Consider the following 12,693-nt stretch of genomic DNA (forward strand, 5'->3'; position numbering starts at 1 on the left):
AAAAATTCCACATAACACAAGATATTTATACATGGAAACCCAAAAGGGAAAAACCACGGTGGGAGTTAATATCCACAACATTCACTATCTACAGAATAGAAATCTTGATCGGTTAAGGTCTTACAAACATGCCCTGTTAGGAGGTTAGGAGTCACTTGGTTAAGGGATTTAAATGATGATCCTTGTTAGGAGCTTTGACCTGTTAGGATCAACCTCGCAAGATGATTTAACACTCTGATCTAGAGTTACCCGGTTAAGGGATTTACAAAGTGAGGCCTGTTAGGACCTACCCAGTTAGGGAATTTTACTGCTGTAACTGTGAGGATAATAATAGTTCAAATGATCTTCATGTAACACCTCTGTGTCTGATAAGATCCACTTCAGATCCTCAAAACATCAATGACACATCAATACAGAACTTCACTAATCACCGCACAATCACAATCTCAATATTCATCTTCAATCTTATGTCTATCTCATAACTCATCACACTTTTTATAGACATCAATTAAGTCGGCTACAACCTTGGAACAATTTCCTAGGTTCAATGAATCTAGGAAAAATAATATTACACGCCAAACTTATGTCGACCACAAACATAACAAATCAAAACCTGTGTTGTTTTACGGATTAAAGTGACTTTCTCACTATCGGTTAAGTGCTCATCAAAACACCTGCTCTGTACATCAAATCTCGCTTGTCCAGTTGAATCAACCAATGCAGTCATGAACATAGCTCCAAACACCTGTCTCCATCACTCCTGTAAAACCACATCATTCAACTCTTCATCAATTGCTTGTATTGGTTGCATGAATGCAACTCTGTCTTTGTTTACCAGTTAAGAACCTATTTGCCGGTTCACTGTAAACTGTCATCTGTACCGGTTATACCTTATCGGTTGGCTTCCAAGACTTAGATGGCCACAAAAATATTGTTGCCATCAATGACAACACAAGACTTAGTCATCAAACATGAATCTCAATCTCTTCATCACATTCACCAATCAATCATTTACCGATTGCATATCACAACAGTCTTTACCAGTTTAGTCAAATGCCAACAGGAACTTCTTTTTCCTCCAATATGGGATTAAACAACAACATTCCAATTTCCTTAATTTGCATTTCATTTCATTGTTCCCAAAATCGCCCATCACATGGTGGCAAATACACTTTATAAAAAATACATCAATAAAGTATATTATGGCGTCCAAAGAATAAAGTGAATTATATCATAAATTTGTCTTATTTTCTTTCTAAGGTGTCCATCTTGCCTTAATAATTCACTTATAATTTTTTTTCCTCAACCAAGAATCGCCCACATATAATTAAGGAAATGATTTTAGATATCAATTAACTTAAGAAATCCCCCTTAAATAAATCGTCCAACTTTTGCCTTAAGTTATACTTTAATTTAAAATACCATTTTTCATCAAATACTTAACTTGCCAAAACAAGCTCCAAAAATGTTGGAAGACAAACTGCTCAAACTGACCTGCCAGAAATAGCCATCTGAACCCCTGCTAAAAATAATACTTACTAAAAATAACATAATGCTAAAAATAGTAAGTGTTTCCAAAGTGATTTTTACCACATTCCGACCAACCGTCGTGACTTACTAAAAATAGTAAGTTCAAAAATAATCTTTGAAGAATTTGCATGTCAAACCATGTTGGAGCTCTAAAAAAACCAGAAAAACACTATAAAGCAAACAATTGTCAGCCTATCACAATTTACTAAAAATATCAAATTCAGAAATCTTCTCTGATTGGAATGCATGTTATACCATCTTGAAGCTCATGAAAAACCCAGAAAGAATCTAGAGAGCAAACAATCATTGCAATTTACGAAAAATAGTAAATTAAGAAATTTTCTGTGACTGGAATGCATGTTATACCATCCCGAAGCTCATGAAAAACCTAGAAAGAATCCAGAGAGCAAACTGTAGAACTCCTACAAACACCTCTTCGAAAACCTTCCTGAAGACATAAATCCTAATTTAGTCTCTAGTTAGCCTACGGGTTTTCAAAATAGGCTAAGACTCCATTCATCAGTCTAGAACTGAGAAGGGGACATTACATTGGCCCCCTATGCCACTTTCACCACGCAAATAAAAATCTTAAACAAATTATATAGCTTTGAAAATAAATGTTTTAATTATCTATATTAAAACACAATCCACATATATTTTTAAAACAAAATAAAATGCTATAAAATAATTCATAAAGAAATAAATAGGATATTTTTCAAATAATTTTACACTAATATATACTCTAGATATACAAAGATTTTGTGAACTTAGGTGGATAGTATGAGTTGTGAATAATGATGCCAACAACTCTTGTCATGCATTTGTGAAGAAATAATGCATCCTTTCTATTGTTTGAAAGAGTATTATATGTAATCATTTTAATCATTTTGCATTAATATATAAAAAGAGGTTGTACCTTTATTTCATCGATTTAAAAATATATAAAATAATTTTTAAATAAATAAACTAAAACAACTCTTTAATAAATAAAATAAATAAAAAAAGTCTTAAAATAAAAATAACATAAATATTCTTAAATAATTTTATTTTATCAAAAGTACTAGAGAAACAACATTTATATGTTTGTGTACACAGGTAGAGAGGAAAGAATCCGGTAGCCACCCATGTTCCAATAAACGCTCACTCCTTGCCCACCTAACCGTCCAATGACTATTTAAAAACATATGTAATACATGATAATTAAAAACACACTAAAATATTCCACATGTACTAATAACCACCCACTTTTGTGCACCCAATAGTTAAATATTGAATTTTAATTAGAGTTATACAACTTTTTTGGTAACCATAGTGCATGGTTATTGGGACATTTTGTGCATACATATCAATCAAAGCATTTAAAAGAGGTATATGTATTAGATTAACACACCATCATTAAGGTGTCTATAAATAGACATTGAGCGTCAATTTTAAATGACTACTTTTTGATCTTTGTTCATATAATAAATATTAAAACATAATTTAAATTCTTAAATCACATACCCAAAAAACTCAAAAAAATTGATTAAAATTCAACTTACCATTTAAAAAGCTTAAGATACATGGAAATTAAAATGAATGGCGACAGATCCCTTCCCCCTAAGACCGTTCGTTTATTTGGGGGTTGGCAAGAGTCCCAATTAGGTGTATGTCTTTGTGGGAATTTGGGGAAGAGGACATAAATGAGAATATTATGCGGACAAAGGGAACATTTTTCCGCTTCTTCCTCGCATGCACTCGAACTTTCTCGCTCCTCTTTTTAACCAAAGGGAAAATACGTTGCGAATAGACGAACCATTGAACACGAATACGATCATTTGATTGCTTTGGCAACTATGCAGGCTTTAGGGAGTCACGGGATTTCCACCTGCGTTAATTATCGTCAGCACGCAATCAAATATACGTTTCAGGTACACCTCCTGCCCTCCTTTACTGTTTAACCTCTGTATTCGCTTTTTATTCCTAATTATTAATCTGGCCAGCAGAAATCAAATTCAAGCGCTTTGGCAGCCATTGGCATCCGCAGTCCATTGTTGCAGGGAGAAGTCAGTCCTCCTATGATTTCAAACACTCACCAGCGGAGAAGACCAAGGTCAAGACGAGAAAGCCATGGTAATTCCTAATTTTTCTGAAATTTCAATTTTGCCCCCTTTTAATGAACACAATTTGTGGTAGACGAAATGCGCTCCCTTGGTAAAGAAACTGTATATTTGTACACACTGTAAATAAGGTCGAAGACGAACAACTATGAGCAAGCTTCAAATAATTTAAGTTAAATTTGGTTGCTTGAGACAAGAATTGTTGGGAATGTGAAGCTTAAATTCATATTTTCATTTTTTTTGTTTCATATCTATATAAATGTATAAATAGATGTGTACAGTCATGTACTGGTTTTATCAATTAATAGAAGTGTTCTTGGTTTTACATGGATGTAATCAGTTATCAATTAATATAAGTGTTCTTAGTTTTTCATGGATGTAACCATTTAATGATGAACCACTATAAATCTCGTTATCTTATATCTTTTGTTTGTGTCTGCTGCTTTATATTATTTATATATTTTTTCTCCTCGTTTAAATTAACAAGAATTATATCTTGAACTGCCCTTATCTTATATCTTTTGTTTGTGTCTGCTGCTTTATATTATTTATATATTTTTTTCTCCTCGTTTAAATTAACAAGAATTATATCTTGAATTGAAGTTTGATAATCTCTGCTAACCAAAACTGAAGATGTGATGCTTCCTTTTCGAGGTTTCCGTGATAATTGAAGCAGAATTACTGGATTTGACCGACAAACATCCCGTCAAAGCAATTTTACAAAACCTTGGGAAATAAAAATTATAAATATTTGAAACAAATCCTACCAATTGGAGATGTTGAAATATACTTTGCACTTTGTTTTTCTTGAGTCCGTTTTCTTTCTTTAATTTGGAGTTTTCTATGGAACTAGTTTGTTATTGTTTCTAAGCTTTATGGCGGCTATACAGACCATCCACGTGTTAATCTGTCATGCAACATTTTTCTTCGTGGTTCTTTCTTTTTTCGAATAGCCATATATTTTTTGATACCTGAATCTTCTGTCATAGATGTTAGCTGTAATTGATGAATGCCAAGCAACTTTTGTAGTGTCATTTATACTCAGTTTTCAAAGCTTTATCCCTATATTTTAGAAAGAGATTGAATGGCAAATACCATATTCCGTAGAAACAAAGCTCTATTTCTTTCTTTATCAATTAGCACCCAGTTTTATTCTTTCAGACTTAAGTGTAGTAGAAATGGAAGCTCATGGTGCACATCTAGGTTGTTTCTGTATGCTTGCAGTTTTAATGTAATTTCAATTTACGGGAAAATTGTAACTTTGTCTTGGAAAACATTTAGAAGATACAAATAGCCGGAGTCTCAAAGACATTTAGTAGAATTTTGTGTTTATGAAAAGATACTCGAGGAAAAATATGGAAACCTATTATTAGACATTCGAACCACACTCATACTGTATATTTATTATTTTCCAGTTGTTGAAGCAATTGCCAGTCCGCCTTCCGTAGAAGGGTTAGCGCTAACAGAGGAAAATGTTGAGGTGGTATTGGATGAAGTGCGGCCATATCTCATGTCAGATGGAGGCAACGTAAAATTGCATAGCATAGATGGAAGTGTGGTTAAATTGCAACTCCAAGGGGCGTGTGGGTCATGTCCAAGCTCGGTGATGACCATGAAGATGGGAATTGAACGGCGTTTGATGGAGAAGATTCCTGAAATAGTTGCGGTGGAGGAAGTTGTGGATGAGGATTCAGGTCTTGAACTAAGTGAAGAAAATGTTGAAAAGGTATTTCAAAATATATTTCCATTGCATTCACACAAAAGACTTCTTGCATTATCGTCATTAATGGGTCAAATATTGTACTTTGCTATGTTTTTAAGTTTTCAACTCCATGCTTAAATAAAAAGAAATGTAAAGTTTAAATATATTGCTGGAAAAGAGAGATTACAGAGCTGAGTTCTCCCTCATGTGAAACGGAAAAACCATGAGGAGAGAAGAAAAACAAAAAAAAAAAGTCCCTAAATATCAGAGAAATATTAGCAAAAGAACAGTAAAGAGCTTATCAGCTGTCAAAACAGTAGTTACCGGAGCAGCTGAAAGTAAGAAGAGATATACACAGAAATGACTTTCTCACTCCTCACGACTCTTGAAGATAATATGAAGATAATCATGTTGTAACATTCTTTTAGTCAATGCAAATGACATAAACCCATGCTTATGGAGTTTGGTACTGATCACTTGGAGGTCTGGGTTTTGATTCGCTGCTGACCCTTGTGAGTGGTTCCTTATCAGATCTGTGGGTCCATTTGGTGAATGGGGCATAAGTATGAGGATGATTGATCTGATGGGGGCTGCCTTTGGCATGTTGGTCTTTGGGCTCATAGGATAAAGATCAGCACTTTTACTCTTTGGTGGGATGATTTTGTACCCTCTCTTGAATCACTTTGGCATATCTGTGTTTTGCAGGAACTTATACAGGACATACTCAAGGACGGAAATTCAGTGCTTCTGGTATTGGTTGCAAGCAACTGACAATTCATTGCTTGCTTCAAGGTGGAGAATACAGCTATAACAATGGGGCCTTCAGTCCACTTCCATGGATCTCTTATTCCATGGTCTGGATGGTTTCTTCCATGCACTTGATGGCCTTGAGGATGGTGGCTTGGGTATGGACAGGTTGAATTTTGGCTGATAAGGGGGGATGTTTGTGATGGAAATATAGGTTTGTTGTTAGTGGGAGGGAACTCTAAGAAGCCACAAGACAATTAAATCTCCTTTTCTAATTTGAGTGCCTCTTTTGTATGCTAAGATAAGATCTAATAATATCAACCTTTAAACAGGGAAAAGGTAGAAGCCTCTTTCAGTGACATACTATTAAGACAATATAATGAGATATTAGGATGCGAAACTCATAATAGAATGTGGTAATGGACAACAAATTAAAAGGACACTTAAACCAAGGGCCAAATGTAGGACAATATCACAATAAAGTAAATAATAACATGCAATAATAAAGTAACAAGCATATGATGATAAATTAGACCCGCATAAATGAAAATGCTAGGGTTAAGCACTTGTGGCCTACTTGTAGGTGCATTAACTCTTTCCTTGACTTAAGCACATGTGGGAAGCTATTCGTGGATGATGTCAAGGCACATAGATGAAGCCCTAATATATCATAGCTATGAACCCTAGAGACATATGTATAATGGGCGAATATCCTATCCTTGAATCTAAAGGTCATTTTGCATAACTTGTTTTCCTTGTTAAAGCATTCTTTCCCCTAGTCTTCTAAGAATCCCCTAAGGGTAGATGGAAGCACGAGTAAAGTAAATTGCTAATGTTTTTGATTAAGGATCAAACAGGTTTTGAGGGGACCCGAAACCCCTTACAACAAATTTTGAAGGGACCTGAAACCCTCGGATTTTGCATGGATCCGGAACCCATAGAAGAAAGCTGCTATAGAATACAACATAGACAACTAGCAGCCCATCATCAGCCTAACATCAAAGAGAAATCATTGAAGGACTAGCGGAAAAAAAGAAGGTCAAAGCCATTCTCCTGAAAGCTTAGTTAACTATGACCATAGGGGTTTTCTAGTCCCCCTTAACCTTCATAATGGGTTTTAACAAGGCTCCCATAACCTTAAGCTTGAGGATGAGCAGCACTGAGATCATCATACCCTCCAAACTATCCACCTCAATAGGAGATAAAGGAGAGAAACCAGTAAAAAGACCAGTCTCATACCCAGACAGCCAAGAGACAACACACCATCAACCCCCCAACAACATCTCCCAGCATCAACTGTAGCATAGGTCATCTCCAACACCATCCATCTTCACCTCTAAAGAAGATAGGGCCACCTCTATAAGAAGAACCAGAGAAAACCAAGGATGCTAAGGCATAAACAAAACGAGTAAGGGGGGAGCCAACAAAAGGGCCAAAAAAGATAGAGACATTCATTACAGCCCATAGTTTAGGTCATAGATGGAACACTCATAGAGTACTCGACGAGTTTTTGAGCTCTGTGAGTTTTTACCACTTTAACTCGCAGCAAAAACTCGGCTAGACTAAAAAAAGAGGCCCAAACATGTCAAAAAATGATCTATTTTTTGTTTTTTCAGGTCAGTTTCATTCTCTTCATTAGAATATATACATGAAATATAACATTTAAGTATAAGTATACTTTAAGTTATATTTCATGTATATATTGGCAGGATGTTTGAGAGTGGTTTCAGATCTCTAGGAGTTATAATGCAAATTCTAGGTTTTAGAAGATCTTTTAATTTTTCAGACTTAGTCAAATTTCAGTAATCATTATGCTCCTACCAACATTCTCTCACTCACTTTATCTGCCTCAAATTTTAGACATATCTATCTCCCTATCACTCTTCCTCTATCTCCCTCTCTACCACACTCCATCTCACTCTCTCCTCTCTCCCCCAAGATCTAGACCTATCTCTCTACCCCTCTTTTTCTCACCCTTAGACCCCGATGAGTGGTGCTACTCTCAACCTAATTTTAATTTGCAGATGCTTGGTGGCAAAGTTGGGGTGGAAATACCCCAAATCTCAAAAAATTTGCCTTCAGAATCTTATGTCAACCTTGTAGTTCATCCAGTTGTGAGCACAATTAGAGCTTGTTTGAAGCCATCGACACAAAGAAGAGGAGCAAGTTAGCTCAAAAACGCCTCAATGACCTTGTCTTTGTGCAATATAATCTTCGACTATGCGTAAGGAAGGTAGAGGAAGTAGCAGGTGGTCCACTTGACTTGGATGATATAGATCCTTACAGTGATTGGACATCACAGGAGCAACCTCCATTGTTTTTCGAGGATGACATCACTGAGTTGGAGAGGCCGGCTATGGAGGAGGAGGGGGGTGGATTTGGTTTCACGCTGGAAGACATTGAGGAGGAAGAGGATGAGGATGAGGAGTCATTGCCAGTGCCACAAGCAGGTGGAGACATAGCTTCATCCAGGATGGAGGATGAGCCAGCCATACCGAGCGAGGAGGCACAATCACGCCCACTGCAGACTTCTATGACTAGACCCTCTAGTTTTACCTCTCCCCTAGTTTTTGCTAGAGTTGGGAAGAGGAAGTTGTAATTGTAATTTCAAATTTGTAATGATGTAATTACTTTTGGTTTTACAAAAACTATTTACTATTTTGCTTCCAGGCTTCCAGCCATCAACATTCCTCAGGAGGATGCAATTTTGTAGACACTTTGCATTTAAATATATCTAGAATCAGCTTGTTTCTTTTGTGTTATCATTTATTGGCTCGTTGGATGCATCTTCTCATTAAATTTTGCAAAAAAGTGCATTTTTTATTAAATTTAAGTGTGTTTTTAAGTTGCTGAGTTTTTCGCCGAGTTTTTCCCGAGTTTTTTTCCCAGGGGCTTGGCAAGTCGAGCTGAGTTGCGAGTAGTCCAACTATGGTTTAGGTACTTCAAATAACATTAAGGGGACCAAGCCACTCAACTATCCCCACAGAGAGAACAATATGCAAGAAAGGGTGAAGACATGAAAGAGGCAAGAAAGGACAACACCGTCCAGGAACATAGCAAGATCTTTGGGAACACGATGCAAGAAAGTAAATTGCTAATGTTAACCTTGAGAAATGGCAACACAAACCTCATATATAGTGCTCTAAGCCTTAAAACTGATTTTCAAAGTAGTTGAACTTGACATCACTAGCAGTGCTGATGATGTTGGTTACACAAGGTCAGGTTGAAATGAGCTGATATAGGGTTATAGGCTAAGTCACCAGGTTCGAATTCGAATTCGAAGTTCGACAACTTTGAAATTCGAATGAAGTTTGATGAGGGAAAAATTCGAAATGTATAAAATTCGAATTAAATTCGCCATATGTAATTTTTAAATTGTTTTAATAAATATATGTAATATATCTATAAAATTCCCTAAATAGTTTAACATTGATAAATAGATTTGAAATCGTTACAAAAAGATGACATATTTATAAAATATAAACCATAGGAAACATATGCTAGGGCACGAACGACAGGCAAAAATTGCAGGCGAACTTCTCTTGCAGGCTGCGACTATCACGGGTCCGCGACTACTACTCTTGCAGGCCGCGACTCACGACAGACTAAAGATGTGTTTAAAAAATATTAACAGAAGAAGAAGGCCAAAAATTTATAAAGAAAAAAAAAAAAAAAAATAATTTTTTTTTTAAGTTCGGCAAATTTCAACGAATTTTTTTTTTTTTTTTTGAAGTTCGACGAATTTCGAACTTCAAGGATGAAATTCGGCCGAACTTGGTGACTTAGGTTATAGGAGCCTATGCATAAGATAGACATTTATATTCTTATAGTTTATCTTATAAAATAACAAGGCAAGATGTTTGCAAGCAGTTTTTGGTCTGTAGGAGCTATAATAAAGAAGATAATTTTGGAGGATTTGTTTAGATTCAAACTTGGCTAGATTTCAGGATCTTAACATTTCTGTGTTTCACAGTGATATGATGTTTATTCATCTAGAGGGCGAGAATAAGGATTTCAGGGGTTAAGTGTCAAAAAATGAAGGGGTACTAAGAGGAAGGTGATCAAAGCTATAATACTAACCTGTAAACCATATCTTGCCAAGTACTTAAGCTTGTCCACTCCAATCTTGATTTTTGGAGGTTAATGCACCCACAAGTCTTGATAAAATGAAATGTTAGTAAGGAATTTTTTTAGCGCATGTATATGCACCCTTGCAAGGCTCATCACTCTGCATGTAATGTAATGAGTGATGGTGCCTTATGAAAACATATGCAAAAAAAAACAAAAACAAAAAGACTGAAGTGAACAGGAATGAAGCATATGTACCTTTGATTAACCTGGCTGAATATAGCCTCGTGTTGTAGTTGGTGTCAAGTCAGGTTTGGAATGCTGGTTCATGGTCCGGTTGATGTATATAGGTGTAATGTCCATTCCTGATATTTTTTCAAAGGAAACACTGAAGTTGCTGCCCTGTAATTTCTTTCTAATCTAATAAACTATGTTATGGTTTTCTTTGTGTTATTTCAGACTAGATAGAAGATGCAGAAAGGGTTTCATGTTTGTTTTAATTCTTCATGTTTGAGATACAAGAGATGCATTGCATATTCAAAGAAGTAATTTCTCTTTCATAAGGAAAGGAAATCAGTGCTAATGCATAGGAAATTAAAGAACTGATTGCAGATTACAGAAAGAAGAGGGAGCTGGGCCTTCACCTCTCAAATCAGTACATTATCATACAATTATCTTCAAAGCATTGGAAGGTATTTACTTAACTCAACAAGCATGTGCTAGTTCAAGATCAATAACCAGGTATATGATAGCAAACTGAAAATTAGACTTTCTGATATGAAATCAGACCTGCAAATGACCTTCAAGGATGAATGTAATGCTAGGGAGAGTTAACCACGTTCAGTGTTCAAAACCAGTAAACTTCACCAGCAACCACTAATGTCTGAAAATGATGTTAAAGGCCTCCAAGCTCACCAATTTCAGACCCTTCAAGCTGCAGATTTTAGATGCCCAGCAAAGAGGATGGCTCAGAAATAAACTCCAGAACTGAGTTTCGACCTCCAACAATTCTATGAGCACTTTGAAACTCCCACCTTTTAAAAAGGTGATTTCCTGAAATTTGGAAATGTATATCAGACCCTGAAAATGGCGTATTAACACCCCTTAAGCACACCCCTTAAGCACACCAAAGGAAGCAAATCATCAAACACACCAAACCCCAAACACACCACACTGAAATCTTCAAACCCACTTGAAAAAACACTGAAAAACTTAATTCTAACTCCACCAAAATGATAGAAATCAGGAACTCTATGAATGCCAATGTGACCCCTGAAGTAGAATCACTCATTCCGGCTAGGGTGGGTCTCTCACCACCGAAACCAGCAAGCACTGGTGAGGGTTTTCGTCCTCAACTAGCAGAAAATTAAACATGGAAACAATCCAGAAACCTCCCAGCTTTTAAAAAAGGTGATTTCCTGAAATTTGGAAATGTATATTAGACCCTGAAATGGCGTATTAACACCCCTTAAGCACACCAAAGGAAGCGAATCATCAAACACACCAAACCCCAAACACACCACACTGAAATCTTCAAACCCACTTGAAAAAACACTGAAAATCTTAATTCTAACTCCACCAAAATGATAGAATCAAGGAACTCTGTGAATTCCAATGTGACACCTGAAGTAGAATCACTCATTCCGGCTAGGGTGTTTTAAATGTGAATAGCTAAGGTCGGACTCCTTTAGGACCGACACAATTGTCCAAGACAATTACACGTCGATCTAATAAAACAATTAAAGACATGAAGGGAACAATTACGATTTGTATAAATATAATTACTTCATTGTGCCGATATCATTTAAATAACTAAACCCGCCACCCTTGGAACGTGTTAATGAAGAGACATGATGTTTTATGATGGCCGACTCTTGGAAGAGTCGTGATGGTTAAAGGAACACATATGGGGTGTATATAAGGCTTCGTCTCCATCCTCCAAAGGCATCGAATCACATATATCAGGCAGTCAGACATATCTTATTCTACAGCAAGCAGCAGTTTGTGTTCTTCTACACAAAGTACGATCTCATTCTTCAGCAGCGTGTTCTCATCATCAAGGACACCAATTGATATAGAAGCAGATTGATCAAGAAGAGATCATTATACATCAGTCATTAATTGTACATTGCAGTCTAGAGTAAATTCAGTTGTCACATTGCTTCAAAGTGTGAAGCAACTCATTGTAAAACTCTTGTCATTTTATTGGAAGTAATTAAGACTCCTTGTAGCTGGGTTTTTCACCTTCAAGAGGAAGGTTTTCCTAGGATATGTTCTGTGCATTTGTGTTTGATTTACTGTCTATCTAATCTGATCATAAAACTTAACATAGTATCAGAGCCACATTGAAAGAAGATCATGATCAGATTCTATACATCTTCTAAGCTTTCTCTCCTCTCTCTCCTTCGTGTAGTATCTACTAAGTCTCGAAAATGGTGAACGGTCTTAAAGTCGAAGATAGGCTCGAAGGTGCATCTAACTTCACCTCATGGAAGTTTAGAGTGCTCATTGCACTTGAAGAAAATGATCTTCTTCAATTTGTGGAGG

The 12,693-nt window shown here is 36.2% G+C and overlaps 1 protein-coding gene across 1 annotated transcript in view; it reads left to right on the forward strand.

The window, feature by feature from the left end:
- Nucleotides 1–3,235: 3,235 nt before the first annotated feature.
- Nucleotides 3,236–12,693, forward strand: part of LOC131026974 (nifU-like protein 2, chloroplastic) — a 78,104-nt gene continuing 68,646 nt past the window's right edge. The window contains exons 1-3 of the mRNA XM_057956972.2: nt 3,236–3,440; nt 3,516–3,642; nt 5,045–5,355. Of these exons, the coding sequence (XP_057812955.1) occupies nt 3,366–3,440; nt 3,516–3,642; nt 5,045–5,355 (513 nt within the window). The 5' untranslated portion in view covers nt 3,236–3,365. The remainder of the gene's footprint in view (nt 3,441–3,515; nt 3,643–5,044; nt 5,356–12,693) is intronic.

The sequence above is a fragment of the Cryptomeria japonica genome, chromosome 2, assembly GCF_030272615.1.
Source record: "Cryptomeria japonica chromosome 2, Sugi_1.0, whole genome shotgun sequence".
Classification (NCBI taxonomy): Eukaryota; Viridiplantae; Streptophyta; class Pinopsida; order Cupressales; family Cupressaceae; genus Cryptomeria; species Cryptomeria japonica.